At 37.0% G+C, this 21,018-nt stretch overlaps 1 protein-coding gene across 3 annotated transcripts in view; it reads left to right on the top strand.

Annotated features, from left to right (window-relative positions):
• Positions 1 to 21,018, top strand: part of SPAG17 (sperm associated antigen 17) — a 116,041-nt gene that overhangs the window by 9,614 nt on the left and 85,409 nt on the right. For all 3 annotated transcript variants that reach the window (XR_012662837.1, XM_075107714.1, XM_075107723.1), the window contains exons 4-5: positions 14,619 to 14,750; positions 18,518 to 18,722. Coding sequence is in view for 2 of the 3 variants with exons in the window: in XM_075107714.1 (XP_074963815.1) it covers positions 14,619 to 14,750; positions 18,518 to 18,722 (337 nt within the window). In the remaining variant the exon portion in view is untranslated. The remainder of the gene's footprint in view (positions 1 to 14,618; positions 14,751 to 18,517; positions 18,723 to 21,018) is intronic.

Raw genomic sequence — 21,018 nt, 5'->3', positions numbered from 1 at the left:
AAACATGTATTGCAGAGTCAGTGCTCTTTTACACAGTGATAAATACAGCTGTGTAATTGTGTTACGCATACCTGAGTAAATGCAAATCTACTGGATGTAGCTGGTAAAAACATTCAACCATCTAGATACTTAAACTGCTTTCTTTTTGTGATACCAACAGTGTTCTGTTGGGCTGCTAATTAAGTGAGGATCAAGATGTCTCTTTAGGTTGTGTTTTATTATGTTAAGACTAAGTTATGTGGTGATGGTGGTGTCAGAAATTACAGAAAAACTATCAGACTCTGCTCTCCCAAATTCTTCCAGTAATTTAGAGTTATACCTTCATTTATGGGAATGCAGTCCCGTAAATGAAACACCATCTCTGTGTGCTAGTATCCATTATAATCTCAGTTTGATGTTAAATTCTAACCTGGTTCCTCTAGTGGGGTATGTCAGCGGGGTTAGGAATCATGCTTAGTACAAAGAGGACTTCCTTCTCCCTACCTTGTTAATGTTTCACTTACAGCTTGTGAGAGGTTATAAAATCCTGTGATTAATTAGAAGATTGTTTAAAATTTTCTCAGGTAGAGTTTTATGGTCCTACAGACCTGGAGCATAAAGAATTTTGGATCCCTCTAAAAAGATCTTGTTTGCATTTTAGTTCTACAATGACTAATAAACTTTTTATGTGTCTCAGCTTTTGGTGGACTTTATAACAGGTCTTTTTAGTTGCAGTCTGTTTTTCAGTAATGCCAGACTACTATCTGAACAAGTCCCTTTGGAATTATTTACCACTGACATGACTGTGAATTTTATGCAATTAACCCTCTTCGTTTAGGACTAGCCTCCCAGGCAAACTCACCCTTATATTACCTGGGATGTAAAACCCCATCAGTCCCACTGACAGAAGGATTTTGAAGTCTGGCTCTAAGCAGAAGCTTTGTATGATACCTGTATTTAATTACTAAGAGCAATTTTCCTTGTGAAGTGGATACTTATTAAATTCCAGCTGTCAGTGCTGTGTCTCATTAGCTACTTACTTTACTCCTCAAAGACATTTTTTTCCTCCGCTCCTTTAACAGAGAATATAAAATGCCTGTTCTGACCTTTCGCTTGGACTCAGTTTCCGTTCTGGCTGTAGCAAATTAAAAGATTGATCATGTTGCCATAAGCATTAAAATCCTGCCTCTCTGGGCAGAATTTGCTCCTGAGCATTCACTTAAAGTCCATGTGCAGTTTGTGCATTCAAAGCTTTCGCTGCAGTAAGGATAAACATATATGAGGTTAGCACAAAACACAGGGTTGTGAAATGTTCTGAGAGGAGCATTTGTATCTTCAGTGCATGCAGTTCTCTCCTCTCTGGTAGGATTCAACACACTGGCATTTCCACAAGCACGTATTCATTTCTAGGGAGACTGTAAATAAGATTAATAAGAGGTTTAATGGTCTTTGAACATATGACATGTACATGTGTGTGAATTTGGGACTGATGACATGCATAGTAATGTGGTTACTAGTGGTATTAATAGTAACATTGTTACCCATGTCATTGGTCTTGCACATCGTGTCTACTGTGAAATGCAGGGGTTTTAGATAAATTTCAGTGCAGCAGTCTGCAGTGCCTGCTTGAATTCAAGAAACTTCAACTGCTCTTGGTGTATTGCAAACTAATTATACATCATATTAAAATAATTCCTTTTGTCTATTCTAAATTATTTCCCTTCAGGGTCTCTATCATCTTACTGTGTTGTATTTCCCATCACTCTTATTGTACAAAGTGAAGAGGATCAGGGCAGGGTTTGTGAATACGTAGCTAAAAAATTTCCAAATCCAGGAGAATTAGGTGTCTAACAGCTTTTCTGTCTCTTAAGTGACCACGCTCAATTAAATGATGGTAGGCTGAGGGTCTCATAAAGAAGCTGTGAAAATTTTTTCTTTGTATATGGAAGGGAAAATGTTATGATTCCTGTAAAATATCAACAGATTTTACAAGGAATCAGGTTAATTTATCATGTATAGTTTTTCCAAATGACAGGACTAAACTACAGTATTTTTGAAAAAAAAAAAAATGCATTTTATAAGCAAGGTATGTATCTCTCATAATTTATGTACCTGATTGTTTTGTCAACTTTCTATTAAGGTTGGTACTGTCGTGTGTAATTAAGGTGCTTTACCCCTACTTAATATGATAGTGTTTTAGTTTCCAAACTTTGAACTTTGAAAATCTATTCAAGCATAAGTTTCCCATACTAGATGAAGCTGATTTCTTTTTTCTTGAAAATTCTGATGAGATTGAGTTCAGGGGCTGTGTGGATGGAAGGAATTTTTTTTCCTTGTAAGGGTTGTTTTCCAGTTTTGTTGGACTCATTGGGACAGGGTGAGGAAAGTTGCCTTTATGTTACACAGGAAATTTTGAGAAGGATTCTTGTCCCATACTCATAAGCTGGAGCTGTGGAGTAGTACCATAGTTAGAAAAGACTATGAAAGAAGATGGAGCCTCATATAGTCCCCTCATGTGCTCAGGCTGGAAGTAGATGATGTTGCTGAAGGTGGACAGCTAATAAGCCATATGGCCATGAGAGAGAGAGGGACGGAAGGGAGAGAGATGTGGAACAATTTTGTAGTCCTCTCAGTTAAGCTGAGATGCTTGGGATAAAGGGTTGCGGAGAGATGAAAAAAATGCAAGTGGCAGAGACCAGAGTAGTTTTCTTTGGATGTGGATTCCAGAACACTGCCTTCAAAATGTGTCCTTGTACTTGTGAAGTCAGCAAAAATGAAGTCTTTTCACAGCAGTATCCTTCCTCACACTGCTCTGACTCACCCCCTGGACAAGCCATCCCATGCAACCAAAAAGGCTTGACTGCAATTATACATAATCTTTATTCCACTACCTGCAAAAACTTGTATATTCTTCTTTCTCACAGCATGGCTCCTACCTATAGCTATTAAATTGAAAAATATTTGCAAGTCAGGGGCCAAATCTACATCCTGGCCCATTCTCATGCTGGAGTTTTGTGAGACTGGAGCGGAATAAATCAGCTGTAAATAAGTATTTCCCAGCTGTTAATCACTGTGTAGATAGCTAACTGTACTGCTGTCTCCTGCATTTTGAGGATAGGAGGCAGCGCAAACAGAGTGCGCTGCACTCCAGAAATCCTCACTAGCCTTATGATTCCTTGAGGACAGGTATAGGTAAATGCAAGCTAGAAAAGCTTCTAGGCATGGCAGAATTTTATATAGAAATATATAAAATTATATATAATATACAAATCAAATATTTATATATAAAACATATGCATATATATATAGAACACATACATGCATGCGTGCACACTCACGCGTGCGCACGCACACACATATGCATACACATATATATATAAAAAACCTAAGGAGTAAATGAATCTTCGTCTAGGCTCTGCATAGTATGCTGTGAAAGAGTGGAAGCATGCTTTAAGTAGAAAAGATGGGCACAACCCAGGGGAAGAGGCCATTACAGAAGTGGAGTGAAAGTCTCTGATAGCAGCAAATCTCATAACTTGCAGGGGCTGTGGGGAGGGGGTGGTTGGAGAAGTCATTCATATCAGAAAGGGAAAGGTAAATGGACTATCCAGGCTTCGGACCTCAGATGTAGTGGAAGTGTTTGATGTGGTTGAAAGGAAAGTTTCCTGCAAGTGATCTTGTTGGTTGGTTTTTTTAATCCTGCTCCCTTTCTTTAATGATGCATTTTTTCTCCTCTCCATCTTTCCTTCCCCTGAGAGACACAGAGCTCTGAAGATTTTCCTTCTCCCTTCATGTCTAGTTAAACTGCCCCAATGATCTCTGTGGTGTTCTCAGTCTAGGCTGAGAAGTGCTTGATATTTAAATGCCTCGTATTTTAAGCTTACATTGTTATGGTTTACACTGTTCTGGTTTACAAGAGGATTTAAATGGCAGTTACATCATTTCTCTGAGAGCTAACTTTTCTGGTTGGGTGTGAAAACTTTGGACTTGTTTTTCAAGTGTAAATGTGATCTGTTTTCACAAGAGACCACAGTGAATGCTACAAAAAAAAGTATGCGCAGAGTAAGATCACTAAATTGTTTTGATTCTTCTTTTTTGGTGAGAAAGGCTACTGACAAGACAATTGTAAACAATGTATCCAAGAGTTGGCTTTCTTACCAATGCTGCTGTCACCAGTTTGTTTTATGTTCTGTGAAATTAGTAGATAGACGGATCTGATCAGCAAGAGACTATGGTGACCTGTACCACCGGTTACGATATTTTTTTCAACAATAATCTGTGTGTTGAAATTTTTTAAATCAAGATTGGATTTTTTTTCTAAATGACTGAAAACAATTGAGAATGTGATACAACTTAATTTGTTTCTGGGAAGGACATTTCCTGAAAAAAGTTACTTCTAGTTTCAGTGTAAATATATGTTTCAATGTATGGCTTACAACCATATTTACTAAATTAAATAAAATCTTGCAAATAATCTCTTCTCTGTCTAGAAACTTCGAGATTGTGTTCAAATTGGCCCTTATTTTTTCTCTTTATTTTGCAATGTGTAACTAATTCCTTCATGTTTTGTTTTTCAATTCCTTAATTTCTGTGTCTTCTGGAGATCTTGTAGTTGAAGACACTGTGTCTTTTCCCAGATCATTCACTAACTTTTAAATAGAGTAGTCTCAGTGCGTTGAATGCTTCAGACCCAACAAGAAACTCACTTGTTTGATGATGTCTCTTTGTTTGTAATTACATTTTTAAATCTGTCAGTTGATGAGTTTTAATTTTTGTCACTGCTTTGTTAACTATAAATGCTTGTTTCTAAATCAATAGTCAAAGAATACTTAGGGAATTGTGCTTTTCACTATATCTGAGTTCAGATATACATATCTGTATATATATACACTATATATAGTATATATCACTGTAATAGAGTTATTATCTGTTTCGAGTAGAATTACAGTCTTACCAGAGAAAGCTGTTCTCTTTGCGAAAAGACCACTTTCTTCTGTTTTTTTTTTTTTCCCCTGAAAAGAACAAAATTGAATTGATGGTAATAATTTTATCCTCCTTCTATTCAGTTGTTCACTGAATTCTCTGTTAGGACATTAAAGAAATAATACCAGCTCCTCTGTTATTCTGCAATGATCAGGATTACATTGCCAGTGCTTAAAATACATATGTTATTCTAGTTTTTTAAAGCATTGTTGTGATATCAGCTTCCTTTTATTTAGTTTAAAACTGCCTTTGTTCTCCAAGAGTCGCCTAAAGATTCTATTCATCATATCAAGAGCTCCTCACTACCTATTTTTAATACTTCTTTGATTACATTGTCCAGGTCTACTGGTTTTTCGTATGCCTAGCTTTGAAAGCTGCCTTTGTGCAACTTTCCATTGATACAGTTGGAAATAACTGCTTATTAATGAAGTGATGCAACCATATTATCTGTTGGTTTTCCAAATACAGAGCAGAAAAATCACTGATTAGCCCTATTTTTCCTACAACTTTATTGACTCTTCTACTCTTTCCATACAATACCAGACCAATGCCATGTTAATGATATTTTTTAACCCATATCACCAGGCTTATTGCGATATCAACCTAGTTGTGCAGTTTCAACAAACAAACCAGAGAGAACCCCAGATTAAATCCTTCTACTGCTGACCATAATATACACAGTTTTGCCATCAAAATCCAGTTCAGTTGAGTGCTTGCATATAAATCTTAATTCATGCTTTGCACAGTGCATTTTGAGGGCTAAAAGGTTATTGGTTAGAAATAGAATCTTGCATTGGTTTAAAATTATTTATATGGTACATGGCTGTTTTCTTTGGTTTGTTTTTTTTTTCCCCCCTTAAGTTCATGCTGTCAGAATCCTTGGAAAATTGTGTAATGTTCACAGTACTTCTTGCCTTAATAGGCAATATGCTGTAGCAGAGACAGAAGGATCCTTGGGTTTTCTAGGTGTAAATGAAACATTCCTCTCCTGTCACTTCCAACACAAAATACATACCCCAAGATATTAAGAACTTCTGTAGGATAGTAAAACATAGCAATGAACAAGCTGAAAAGGAAAAACTTGAATTAATTTAGCCAGGAAACAAGGGATTAAAAGCAGTCTTTAAGCATTTCTGTGAATTAATACTTTGCTACAAGTGTGTAGAATGTAGACTTATAAAGTGAGGGTTGCTGCTGCTAAGACCATTTGAAGTGCTGTTCATGTCATGATGTAAAGAGAAGGTCCATTTTAGTTTGGAACTGAGCATGTAGTTCCTGGAATAGGTGCTCTGACTGTATTATGGAAGTTTATATATATATAAATATTATGCATATATTTTATATGGTATATCTTTATTATCTGATTATATGTGATTATATTTGAGTATGTATTTTAAAATATATGTGCATAATCATTCAAAGCTACCTTATTCTATTACTCCCTCACCCCAATGGCATGAATTTCATTCAAGAAACCAGTTAAGAATAACTATTCTGTTTCTAAATAACTTATGTCCTTTCTTCAGTAGGTCTGAAATACCTCACACCTTTTTATTACCATATACCTTTCTATTATCATATGCTACTTTTCTTTTAGATTCTCTCATCAATGTCTCTAACAATATCTTCAGTTTAAAAAAACAGGGAGGGCAGCTCTAGGGACAAGGGGTATGCATTTATTTTGTGTTAAGGATGTTATAGTAAATTCCTTGGGCAGAAATATCAAAAGTTTTGGTTTTAGCTTGGTGTAAAAACAAAACTCTCAGTGTCACAGACAGACCGCTTGTGGCAAGGAGTATTTTCACCCAAAAAGGTAGAAGCTGTTGCGAGTCATGTGGCCTCTGGAGGAGAGCAAAGACTGGTTAGTAGCCTGGATACGTGTCACTGAAGAAAAAAGTTTCAGAAATAATGCTAGTCATGAGCACTTTTAAGGAAGCCTTTTGGTTTCTTGTGGAAACATATAGGTAAAGGTGAAATATTTTTGTGGAAGTGTATAGATATTGACAAAATGCCATCAGAAAGGTTGTGATCAAAAACAGGCTTCTCAAAAGTAGAAATAGTTGTACTGAAGTCCAGCCTTCTCAGTCTAAAAACATATGTCAATAGAATTCTATTTTGTAATAAAAGTTAGAAAGGTTTTGTTTTCAGTCTGCTGTAGAACAAAATTAATTTTAAAAGTAGTTGTAACATGGTATGGTTCAGGAGCCAAAAATTTTCTGGTGTCATTGTTTTGATGAGAGAGTTTGATGGTAAAAACAACTTTGGCAGCCACGCTGAACGGTCAGAAGGATAGAAAAATTTTCTTTTTCATTCCAGTACAGAGCAGAACAAATGCAGCAGTCTTAAATGTCATAATAAAATGGAAAAGTTCTCCAGTTAGCCTTTGTCAAGTGCTATTGTGTGGATGTAAGTTAACAGAAGTTTATTGTGGAAGGACTTGGCCCTTACACTGTATGGATATGCAGAGGATTAATGTTCAAGAAACACTTGGCAACTGTTGCTAAATGAAGATGCCTTTTAGGGAGGTACTGGCTCCAGAGGAGGGTAAGGGACTTTAAATCCTGATCTGGGTACTATCTACTCATCTGTTTTCAGCTCTGTTGTATCTGTTACCAAGCTCCTACCAGGTGTATCATAGTACAGAATACAGTATGTTTTGTAAATGATCCCACTGCATGAGGTGGTACATTTACCTGAGATATTTATTGTCTTGTCTTCTGAGGAGAGTTTAACTACTCTGCCTCCTGGGTCCAAATATTTAGGTCAGTTTACTTAAAAGGATGTTAAGGAAAAAATTTATTAGTTTAGGTTTAGCAAGTTTCGCAGCTCCCACTGGTCTTCAGCAATTTGTGAATATAAATATGAATGAACCTTGTGGAAGACTACCAGTGTCTGCATATCAGCTGAGGTTAGATTTACTCCCCTCTTTATCTCACAGGAGACCTCTACAAGCAATTCAGTTTGCTCTGCTGCCAACTGAATAGGGACAATTTACGGCTGTGCCAAACTATTCCAGACACCGTCACAACCTAGGCCACAAATCTTTGGCATTTTTAGATGAACTGCAAACTCGGATTATCCACATTCCTCTTAGATAATGTTAAGGTATTCCAGGATTTCCTACATCTTGAAGATTTTAGTAGAAGTCACTGAGAAGAAGCTACAAGAGCTTCTACCTGTCCTTCATAATGCCTTTCACTGGGAGACTTCTTGGTGCTTGCTGAATTACTTGGACAGACAGTTGCCTTGCTACCACCAATATCCAAGAGAGTAGAATATCATCAGCAAATGCCTTCGTATAACTTGGCCAAATGGAAACAGAAGGAAATGTTCTGACAAAAGAAGCATTCACCTGGGTTCAGCTGCCTTTCCAGAACAGCAAGATCTTGCTTAGTTCTGTGCTCTATATGCCAGTCCAGTACTGATGTCTTAATGACCTAGGTCATCCTAGTGGTATTAGAGGCATGTGTGTGATTGGATAAATAGTTCTAAGCCTTGGATAACAGCAAAGGGATTTTTATTTCAAATATAGGAAACTCACACTACCTAAAACAAATAAAATATTACCCAGAGTAAAGACATACTGCCAGGTCTTTGCATCAGCCTTTGCCATTGTCACTGCATCACCAGTAGCGGCATGTGTAGTCCTTTGAGTTATCAAATTACATGACTTCCATTTGGGATTTATTTATTCCATGAGACTGAACTATTGTTGATGTGAACCGATCAGTCCTACAAATTGTAGTTGTTTCTCAATTTCTAAAGTCTCTCCAGTTCAGTATCACTTTCTAGGGATGCCTCTAAGGACAATATGTCACGTTAAGAAGTACCAGGATTTCTAAATGCTGAAACTGGGGCAAAAACTCTTGAACTCCTGCAGGAAAACAGTCTGTGCCTTCTAATTTTCTGTTTCCTAAAATCTGAGAGGTTGGATTCTATTATTTACATGAGACAATCGAACATGTTCATCTTCTCTTTCCATTTCAGAATAATGACTCTTCATAATCCTAATTCTAGGATTCTAGAAGCAATGCTCTCTGCATGTATTATTATTTTACTACTGTTAGTTGTAATTATTTGGCCTGAGGCCATTCATAAAACTCAAAATTGCTGATGATTTATTTTCTAGGAAGGAAACTTGATACCTTTTGAAATTCATCTATCTATCTAAAACCTGCTTTAGAACACTGGTGAGATCTTGTTTTTCCTTCCTAGATTACAAGGTTTCCTGCATGCATGCAGCTTGGTATAAAATTTCCTGCTTTTTTCTGTGCAGGTTTTGTTGAAACCTCTGTGTAACTAGAGCAAACAGCAGTTATGCCTGTAAGAATGTTGTCCTCAAATTGGTAGAGGGACCCTCTGGAGTAGCCAAAGAGAATGCTGTTTCCTGTTGTTTTGCCTTCAAAAATTTCAGGTGACTATAATTGGTTAATTAAGGACAATAGAGTATAAGACATTTTTTCTCAAGTAGAGCAACTAATCCCAGAATCCTTTGTCACCAAAGGAAAAAAAATGCCCGAAGTCCTCTTGCAAAGCTGGACCAAGGTGGAAACATCCTGCCTAGGAGTTTTGTGGTGCAAGCCCACGAGGCCATTGGGAATTCCTAGCCTACAAGCTCTGAGGCAGCTTAGGAAATTCTGGCAGGAGGTACCTAGATAGATTCTGCCAGCACAAGGGTTGACGAGACAGCTTTCCTTCTCATTTGCTTCTCAAAAAAGAATGATTTATCTTTTTGTTCCACCTCTGATTGGGTTCTCTTCCTAGCCAGATGCAATGTTAGAGAAGCGTGACTAAATCCTTTAGCTTTGTAATACTCATTGTGTGCATCCAGTTGGCTGGAATTGCTGGAGGCAATTTACTTCTCAGAAGCATAAAATATTCTACTCCACAATGGAAAGACTTGCTGGGCAGATTCATACCACTGAAATGTAAACACTTCAAGATTTGATCTTAGCAATATATCTCCTCTTCTGAGCACAGATCAGAGCAGACTGGCCTGTCCTCTGGTTTCTGGTCTGGGTTCTGTAGGAGTTCTTCAGAAATCACTTAAATGCTGTTTCAACTATCTCGCCCCAATGAGAGTGTTAAAAGGAAACAGGTATCTTAAGGGTCACATGAGAAAACCTTTCCTATGCATAAAACTCCTCCTTCCTGAGATAGCAATGCTAACAACTGTTCTTTAGAATCACTGAATATTCATATTGTATTTTGTCTTCCCTTAAAGCAGTTCATTTTGATAGCAATTTGGTGGTCTGGAAGCTGTGGGATCTATGTGTCATAGATGGCGAGAGCTCTTGTATGAGCTCTTTAATAAAGCCAAGGTGAAAAGTCATCCTAATTTTTATGTAATGAATTTTCTTATTTTTACTTAAATTAGGTTATTCACCTGTTTGTATTTCCCTTAAAACATTATTTAAGTACTTGTAACACTAAGACACATACGTTGTACACATGTCTTACAGTTCTCATTCTGCATTACTGAGATTAAACCAGTTAAGGTATGCTCTCAGGTTGCACATTTTCTGTAGAGAAAGTTTTAAAGAACAGACTTTCTTACAATGGATATTTCTGACTAAGTTTCTGCTAACCAGATCAAGCTGTGTTGTGATTTGGCAAAAAACAGACTCACTCTTATGAGTGACAACATATTTTTCTAGTGCACAAGCAGCCATTGCTTCTGCTTTGAGACATGTTCTCACAATAGAAAGGCAGATATTTAGTACATGAACAGCATATGTATTTTCTCAGTATTGCTCAATAGTGAAAGTGTCCTATTATTTTAGGAGATTTGTTTGAAAAGGAGTCATCAAGTATGCTTTAATTTTTTTTTTAAATTATCTGGAATACATGTTGATAGAGTCTCCATTGGTTAACGAAGATTATAGCTTAAGTTTTACAGTCTACCTTGTGGATACATAAGCTCCATATGGAACCCTGTTCAGATACGCAATTGATTTACTGATTTACATGAGTCCTTAAGCTCAGTTTGAATTGTAAGTCATTAATTCACCAATGAAGGATAATGATTAAGCAAGTGATACTTTGACATCATAGTTGAGAATAGGTTCTGAGAGGAAAAATGAAATTAGATGAATGGTCTGATAGTAGAGACTAAATTGCCTTTCAACATGTTGCAGGCGTGATGTGAAAGAAGTTGAGTCGGCTCAGTGCCTTCCTGGTATTCTTTCAAAATGATTGATCATAGTATGCTATAGTCAGTGAAATGACATCAGCAGGTTCAGAAATATATTTAGTAGTATGTGTAAAGAAGTCTTCTTTGGACAAAAGACATTTATCAGTGTGACACGTACAGCTTTTGTTCCCTAGTCTGTCTTGAAAGCTGCGTGTGAGGGGTTCACAATACTGATGGTAGATTGTAATAAGTGAAGATCGCTCTTATTTTCCCTGCTTTTATTAGCTTGCTCAGGAAAATATATTTCAACAGTAAATAATAACTCGGTTGGTACATGTAATCCATGTAGCCTCTTGTCTGATGGCTCTCCTGCTTCAAATTGTCTTGAACTGTGTCAGCTGCTAAGGAATTTGAATTACTGAGGAGTTCTGCGAACCATAATGTTTCTTTTAGGAAATGTTATGTGAGTCTGAGATATATTTGATGCCCCAGATTTCTTACAGTTACAAGAACAGGAGGGAATACAGGGATTTAGAAAGCTCACCCTGGGTATGGGAGAACTACACTATGAAATGGGCTGACCGCTGTTCATAGCAAGTGATGCTACTGCAATCTCAATGGCGCTGGCATCTGCCAGTATCATAGTGTCACCTACAAGCACTCATGCAGTGTTTGAATGGCTTGAAATACATGCCCTTTGCACCAGGCAGCTAAATCTCTGCATGGTTCATACTGCCACCATATGAGATCAAATACTGCATCACTGAAGCCTTTCTGCAGTTCACAAATGTGACCCCTGCTGTGTAAGGAATGCTAAGTTTCCTCTTCCTTTAAAGGAAAAGAGGCCCTACCTAACTGAGTTTGTCCATCCAAGTTTCCATGGTTTCTCACATAAGAAAAAGGTCGTCACTGGTGGGATGAAGTATAGCCAATCTGAAATGAATCCACCTCATAGTATCCCAAAAAATTCCTTCTGTACTCCTACCAAGTCTTTGTCTTCAGCACTTTTTTTTTTTTTTATTGAGGCTCTGTGGATTCTTAACTGTTTATGCCAGGTGCCTACATAATTCACAGGACCACAAATGAAGTACACATGCATAAGTGTAATAAATTTGATTTCTTTTATCTACTGTGCCTGGGTTGATCTATGTTCTGTCTTTAAACTAGCAGTGATGAGGGATTGGTTTTTATTTGCTTAGGCATAAAGCAGATTTTGCATTGCTGTATGAAAAACTGTTTGCTTTCTTTATGTTGCCAAATGTAGTGTGCTCATTATATCTTTGTCTTATTTGTCTGACCTCCCTCCACAGTCATGGAATATACTCCTGTTAAATAGGGTTTGGTTTGTACTTCTTTAACACCTCACGTAAGAAAATTTGTCCTTCCCACCCACTCAGACCTTGGACAAGTCTCTTCGTTTCTGCATTCTTTATCTACAAAATAGGAATAATCATGATGCGGTGCTTTTGCCTGGTAAAATGCTTTGAACTTCTCAGGAAGAATGGGTTGTAAAAAAGTCTAAGCGTTCCTTTATTCTTCCATGAACAGTAAATCAGCAACTGCCATCAAGCTGTGTTACTATATATATGCTTTTCAGGAATCCTTCCAGAATCCCTCCGTTTCCCTTCTATTGTTTTTCAAGAAATGTGCAACTCATCTAGATTAGGCAATTGGGAAGCATCCCTTTCCATAGGCTGTTAACACCACTTCTGAAAAAACAAACAAACCAAAACAAACAACCAACCAAACAAAATCCCAACCTATATGAGAATTTTTCTCTCTAAGGGAAATTACTATGGTATTTCTACCAAAGTCTCTCTTTCAGAGCATGGATTTTCTGTAGCTAGCTCTGGGTGACTGTTGCCGGAATAGCTAGTATTTTCCAGTGTGTCTCCAGTCTGTGGGAGTTTTTAAGTCTGTTCTTATCATAGTCTTAATTTTCTGCTGTGACTCTGAAGTCAATGGGAGTCATTCCAGTAAGCCTTCTATGGTTGGCTTGTTGAGACAGTGACCTGTAAGTAGTCTTACTCTGAATACGAAAGATGTAAAGCAGAACTAATCTTACCCGTAATGTATTTTCTTAGCCATCATGTAATCTTAACCATAATGTGTATGTTAAGGAGATCATCAGGTTTATTAGTGTTGGAGGGGCAGGATTGTTTTGGGAGGGTTTATAAATGCAAATATGCTGGTTGTTTGGTCTCCCTGTTATGTGATTCAGAAAAATAAGAATTTCAAGATATTTCTTTTTGTGTACTTTGCTTTCATTTTTATGAAACGAACATTTGGTGTATAATAGTCTGGATTCCATTTTGGCTTTATTGTATTCAGAGGATCATTTTTAGTGGCTACATTTTCTTACCTAGGTTTTACTTCAGAAGTGAAAATTTCTAAGCTGGGCAAGGAACTATGAAAGCTTAAAGCTAATGGTGGTGTTTGCATTAGACAAGACACAGTTCAGTGAGATGCAGTGTGCACCTTCATTGTCTGAATGTTAGCAAGCAAAATTGACACCATATGTGCCCAACTGTAATTGCTCCAAGAGGGGAAAAGAGAAACATGTCAGAACATTTGAGTAACACCTAATTCAGCCCATGGTTATAAATAAAGCTGATGGTTGCTTAAAAACAAAAGTAGGAAAATATTATGGTTATATTATTCCTCAGCAGCGCTTCCTACATAGGTGAACTTTATTACAGAGACAACACAAGTGAAAAGAAACATATAACAACTTTTTATGGTATTTTTATGTTATTTTATTTTTTTCGCAGTAAATAAAGTGGTTATGAGGCTCCAAGGAAAACGTCCCAGATGTGAGTGAGTTGTATGAAATTTAGTGGAAACAAGCTGTAAAAAACATAGTCATAAAACAGCCTGTCAATGCCACACATCTGGACAATGCAGCTGTATGTTCCCGCTGCTGTCATCACCCTAAGAAAACTCAATAGCCTTATTTCACCCCAATTAGGCTGCATACCAATGGAATCAGAATTACACAGGGAGGGGGTGTATTTTCACCAAGACAGACCCTCTAAAATTCCCTTCAAGAAGTTTTTATCTTTCATTCAAGGCTAGTGCCTCAGACACTAGTCACTTTGTAAACAGTACTCCAAACTGTTCCTCTTGATTTGCTATCTGTTAAATGCATTTTAATTTATTACTTTATAATAAGTAGTCGCTTAATGTTGCTTCTTTGTTTAAAACCTAAAAAAAAATGACATTATACTGTGAGAACTGTGTGTCTGTTGACCTTCACATAAATCACAGAAGTTTTGTCCCTTCTAGTTTTATCTCATACTACAGCAGATATAACTTCATTTGAGGTCTTGGAACCAAATAGCTGTATGTTTTACTGAATGCTGTTTTTCTGAAAGTGAAGCCATTTTGACCAAAGTATTGTACAATGCAAGCTAGCACTTCCTCATTGCAGCATGCAAAATGTGTGTCAAATGCACTATTAAAATTATGTAAGTAATAATTATTTTGTGGGGTGTTTTTTTTGTGTTTTTTTTTTTCTCTGCAGGTGATAGAGGTAGCCAAAGCCATTCTGGATAGTGGTGCAGAAATTCCCATAACACTAACTGGAAAGCTGTTGAAATATCAACTGCTTTGTCTCAAACAGAAGGACCTTCAGAGAAGAGAAGCTGAAAAGAAGGTACTATAGTATGCCTTAGGGAGGATACTTAATTAACTTTATGAAGATGCTTAATTAACTTTATGAAGGCACTTCCATTCTACTGCTGTTTGCATAAATTCAGCGTTCTCCTCATGCTTAACTTCGTAGATCTGTAACTGAAGAGAAATGTGAATAGAAATTTATCTTTTTAAGTCAATTAGATTTTGGAGAAGCAGCTCTCTACTCAAATGCAGGTAAGACGGGGGGGAAAAAAAAGAAAAAATGTTGTGCAAGAACTCTTTGCTAGAGTAGTAACGTCTCAGATGAGTCTTAGAACCAATAGAAAATAGAGCTAGAAACTGGGTTCAGCTGAATGTATCACTACTGAAGTAAAGGTGGGAGAGGTTATTACTTGGGAGGTATGAAGGACAGAGGCAGAGCAGCACTATGATGAAGTTATCATGAATCACCTCTCTGGAGGAAATTAGGAGTTATCTATTCCACCCTCTGGCACTAAGGCAGGAAAAAGTGCACACAAACTATTCCTGGCAGATGTTCTTTGAACCTGTGCTTTCACTTTTCTACAGCAATCAGTATTAGTGCTCAACTATCTCTGCAACATGGCCATTTGGAAAAAGTTCCTAACCTTATCAGCCCTGCTCTAATTTAAACCCATTACTGCTTTGCTTCTCACTGTGTATGGGGACAAGTTGTTATCTTCATTCTGCAGAAATACATTACATATTTAACTAAAAAACCCCACAAATATACATCATGGCTTCTAGGTTTTGATTATGCTTGTTCCTCTCTTCTGAACTCTCTCCAAATAGTTTGTATTTTGAAGTCTGCTTCTCAGAACTGGGTACCTCATTTTCCAGTGTTCCCAAAATTCACTTCCACATATTGTCCAGGATCATGCCTACTAGCTCCAAGATTGCCTCCGTCAGATTACTTATGCTTTCTAGGAGGAATTTCACCAAGCACGCACAGAATCACAATCAGATCAGATCTCTAACTGCTTTCTAATGTCTGTAATTAAAAAAATAGTTCTTGATACATTTCAACAACTTACTGAACAGTTGGTCTTTGCTATAGTCCTTTTCCAGCAAGCATTCATGCAGCTGAAGACCGTTACCAGAAAGTCATAAAATTGCTGCAATAGTTTGCACTGTTAATTGATCAAAAACTATGAAGTAAAATGTGATTATATGGAGACCTAAGCAGTCTATGCATATAAAAGACAGAAGAAGAAAATGGTTTCATAGATGTTGTGTAGTTGAAAAGTCTGTAAATTTCTTTATCAATAATTCTATTTGTGGGAGTAATTGGTGGATGAAGTATAGTGCACAAGCTCAAGAATCCTAAATGCTAGGTTATAAATTAAAGTTGTGTCTTGTTCCCGTACAAGTCAATTACAGAACTGATTAGCAAATGATAGTGTAAGCCACGGAAATATATAAAGAATCTGAGAAGAAAAAATGCATTTTCAAGCTGAAGAGAAATTGAGAGGCTGAAGCTACAGAGCAGATTTTTGTAATGAATGGAGAAAAAAATTCCTTTTCTATTAGGTATCAGTCACTGCTGATAAGTAAACTGTTAAATCAAAAATTTGAAGTTTAAAGATTAGGCACGTCAATATTAAAAGGTAGCCTTTAGCTTTGATTTGGCAAGATTACTTTTGTAAGTATAATTTTATTTCCCTGGAGAATCTGAGGATAGTCGGTATTGAAGGTTGAAGAATCTCTGGAATTTACAGTTTCTCATCTGTTTTAGCCAAGCAGTCTGGACAAAGTTGTCAGCTCCTCTGGATTATATTTATATCAAAGCATGACAGGCAAACATGAGAGCAGCAGTTGAAGGACAAAACCAGAGTCAAGAATCAGGATGGTTGTTGGCTATGAGGATGATCTGCAGTACAGGACGGGCAGAAACTGGCTTTCAATTTAGAATTCCAACTCTGAATTGTCTGCCATAGAATTTTTAATCCTTTCCAAGTATCTTGTACAGCACAGGTTCCATTGCCAGCAACTAGGGGGTTGATACCAGGATTTTACTAGCAGATCAGTTCTCAGAAAGCCAGCATAAATCTCCACTGTTTTTTAGAATAGATATCCATTAATAGAATGGATTGGCAGAAGAAAAACAGCAAGTGAATAAACAAAAAAAAACCATTATGAAATTTCTGTATTTCAGTAGGAGCAGAAGCTTGTCATAAACTGACAGGTGTGTGCATTTAAACTAATATGCAGAAGAGAAGAAGCATCTCTGAATTAGAAAACTGTTTCAGGTAGTAAGATTCTGTAATATGAAGCTTAAAATAATAAAATTACAGAATGTAAAGAAGCTAATGGAAGATTAGAAACTCCACGAAAAGCCACACCTTGTAGGGAAAGAGAAATATGACATTGAGGGGAAAAGGAAAGAGTCCTAGAAATGAGAGGTTTTTACTTCCTGAGGTATTAAGGTCAACTAGTGTTCTTTGTTGGAATCTTGGCAACTTCAGAAATGTCTTTGCTTATTTGAGACTTAATTACATAAAATGATACAGATGCAGTAGGTAAAGCTGATGCAAACTTCATATCCTGATGATTGTATCATCTGTTTTCATGTGTTCATCCGTTTAGAATCAAAGTAGTACTATCAAAATCTTTGTTTTGAAATGTTGAAAGTGGAATAAATTAGAAAGAAAATAATGAAAGCATCCAAATCCCCCATTTCACAGCACAAATAGTTTTAAGAATCTCTGTTTCTAAATTTTACAGAAAAGGAATGCATGAAGAAGGGAAAGCAGGAAAAGATTTTCTGCCTTGGTTTTGATTTTGAACTAAACACAACTTCTACAGCTGGAAAGTCTGCTTTTCCAGCTGAATCTAGGCAAAGCAACTGTGTAGAGTCAACCGCCCTATCTCATTTGCATGGAAGCTTTTCTTGTTGCTTTAATAGCCTTTAAAGTGACATTAGCAGGATGGTAACAGTAAGTGAAGTTAATATGGTTTTATTGTATTTAATTTAGGTTTACAATCCTTAAATATTATTCTTGCATAGTTAGTGCATCATCCTGCTGCTGGGTAGAAATAAGGTGGAGATTTTCTTACTCTTACAACACCTTGCTTTACCTTAATTTATTTTTGATTATTTTAATTTTAGGCTGGCTCTGAGCTTTCTGGATTTATAGTGTGAGGCTTTGGGATACTTAAAAAAACTTTTTTCATTCTTTACTCTTAACAGACCTTAATGTAGGTGTTTTTGTTTGAAAATAATGAGAATGGCTGAGTAATATCCTGTGTGAAATGAGCACAAGACTCTTGGTTCTAGTTTATAGTAGACAGATATTTACATCAAAGAAAAATAGTGCTGGTACCATTTTACACCATACTCAAGAGTGTTAACAGAGATGCTAAATACTTAACAGAAATTGAATTTTTGTCTTATTTCCCTTCAGTCCAGGGAAGGTTTCTGGCTGATGCAAGTGTTGTAGTGGCAGTAACTAAAGCACAGGGGTCCTTTAGTTGTCTTTCTACCAGTTTGCATTTCATTAGTTTTGTAGGTATAATGTCTGCCTACCGCTCTGAGTTCCTTTTTAATGTGAAATCTTAGCACTATGATTTAGTAAGAATATAATAAACTAAATGCTGTGTTTGAGAAGGATAAAGCAGAGTGTTCAAGACAGCTTCACCACATCAACATTATAGTGGCTGAGAGGGAAAGTATTCAAATAAAAAAATTGAACCACTAAAATTTTACAGCAGTCTGCCCTTTGTCTGCACCAAGGCGACAATGAGAACTTAGTTTATTCTTCTTGTCAGGCAGAAGAAGAGCAACAAAAGGAAAAAGATGGAGGACAAGAGAAAGCTAAACCTCCTGGAAAAGAGAACCTCTCTAGTGCCAAGACAACTGAGAAAGAAAGGAAAGGAAAAAAGAAAGAAGTAGGCTTTCTAGCACCAGTCACTGTTAAAAAGGACACCCAACTGAAGCGACGGGGAGAAGTGGAAGAAGACAACAAATGCATCGGTATGTAAAAAACGTAGATTTACTCCTGATAAACTTGCTAGAAATCTTGCAACCTAGCTTTTCACCAAATACTTTGTTTTGTTCCATGTTGAAAAGCTGAGATCTATTTGGCAATATTAAAGCATTGCCACTTTGCATTTGAAGAGGGCACTGTGTTCGGCTCAGTATTAGGACAAATTGCACAGTCCAAGAAATAAAGATGAGGTATATGTAGCATGTCAACATCAAAAATGTTTTAGCATGTGTAAGACTAAAAGGAAGTGCCAAAACCAAAACCTTTCTTACAGGATTTCAGAATAACTAAACGCATTTGTGTCAGTATCCAAAGGCAGCTTTCTCCTTGTAGTATAAAGTATAACAGATCTGCCATTGTCTGGGATGAAGCCAGGTTCTGTACAAAGAGCAATATGATTTCATTTACTGTACAAACATGTGGATAGAACTGAGACCTGAAGAAATCTACTCCAGAAATGAGCTATACGGTGTAAGGAATAATATACTAACTAGTGCTGAGAAAATCTTTATTCTTAATACGTAGCACCCATGGTTACAAATTTCACTGGAACAAAAAAATATTGGAGAATGTGCATAGCTCTCCTCATTAGTTCACAGTTACATTTAATTTGGACCGTAATGTGTTTGAGCGACATCTACATAAACAGGATCTCTCCTGCTGGAGAAGCACTTGGTGATTTTTGGATGCGTTATGTGTACCTGCTACTCCCTGGTTGAACTGCTGCAGGCTTTCCTCACTCTTTCATCAGACCTCTCTCTGCATCTCACTTGAGATCAATGGTACTCTTCAAGCATTTAAAAAGCATTGGTCCAGGTGTTTAGAGCAAATCTTGAATCTAGTGAAGCTGACAAAAATACACAAGAATAGAACAGTAGCTATCTCTGCATAGCTCCTCGTTTTTCAGATAAGCCTTGGCATAGCCATCATTCTTTCAATAATTTTAAGGTTTTTCAGTGCCTGAAATAAGTTTTCAAAGGAACATTCATGCTTGTAAGAATCCAAGCTGAAATAATGCAGAGAACTCATGTTATCTTGTAAATTGGTACAGAATGTACAGTAGAGAGTGGCTTTGGGTGTGTTCCATTAGGACCTGTAGAAACAATTCTACCAGCTCCAACATTTTTTCTCCCTACTGCCTTGAGACGTGAGCAGAAAACATCAGGTACCTGTATAAGATACCCATGCATTGTTGCCTTGTTAGTCACAGCTAATGAGAAGATAAAGTAAGGAAAATACAAGTTACTTCCAAAAACCAACAGCTATGAAAAGTATCCTTCTTTAGTATGCTTTGTAGCTTTATATCATGAACTACTAGTACTGCTGTTAAACTATGATATTATTGACTGGGATTTGTCTCATTAGTCCCAAGGATATTTACAAAATAGCAATAGTTGCAGATTGCCTCCAAGGAGAAGTTGTTGAGGTATTATATGCTTGGTCACTCGTGCTGTATTTGATTTTACAGTCATGACTATGCAGAGGTGGAGCCATTCTGAGAAATTTACCACATTCACTGTGCATCCGCACAGTTAGGCTTAACAAAACCCAAATTTATTCTGATTCATACAAAAAAATTGTATTCAGTGGATTGATTTCCAGTCTGAAGTATACATGGATATACATCTCTGGTCCAGCTAAGGAACTACCTAACAATGGAGAAGGGAATCTGACCTTGCTACTTCATTTAGTTGTGCTGAGGAAGACAGTGAGGAGGAACCTATAGCCCCCTAAGAAGGGACAACACCCCGCAAACCCTTCACCCTTGGCTACAGGAAAAACACAACTATTGTTTTATGGGGAGGTAATTGTTTCTTCATTCTTCTTGACAGTTCCACCTAGAAGACCATATCAAGAGAAAATTAAGTCAACTATTGCCAAAACTTCTGGAGATCGTTCTAAATGCACATTAAGTGTGGTGAAACAACTGTGTCAGTAATTTCTGTCCTTCCTCAAGAACATGGCAATTGAGGTTCTGAAGTACCTCACACTATGCTTTTGTTTTGTGCCTTGGGACAAAGTGGTGCCAGCTCTACTTCTCGGTATCAAGAACATGTACATCTATGAAACTTTTCTACCAGGAGCGTAGTACTTCATGCATTTTCCGTATTTTATGAGAGTGAGCAAAAGACGTGAAGATCCTTAAAGTTGATATAGTGAAAATTTTTTTTCAGCATTCTTGGCCACTCTAATATAGCTGTATCAAGAAAAAAAAAAAGCCAAAAGAGAAAAATGCCCCAATTTTCACTTGAGAGTAGTCTGAGCTATTGCTTATATATGACA

The sequence above is a fragment of the Phalacrocorax aristotelis genome, chromosome 1 (assembly GCF_949628215.1).
Source record: "Phalacrocorax aristotelis chromosome 1, bGulAri2.1, whole genome shotgun sequence".
Taxonomy (NCBI): Eukaryota; Metazoa; Chordata; class Aves; order Suliformes; family Phalacrocoracidae; genus Phalacrocorax; species Phalacrocorax aristotelis.
This window is presented reverse-complemented; position numbering and strand designations above follow the sequence as displayed.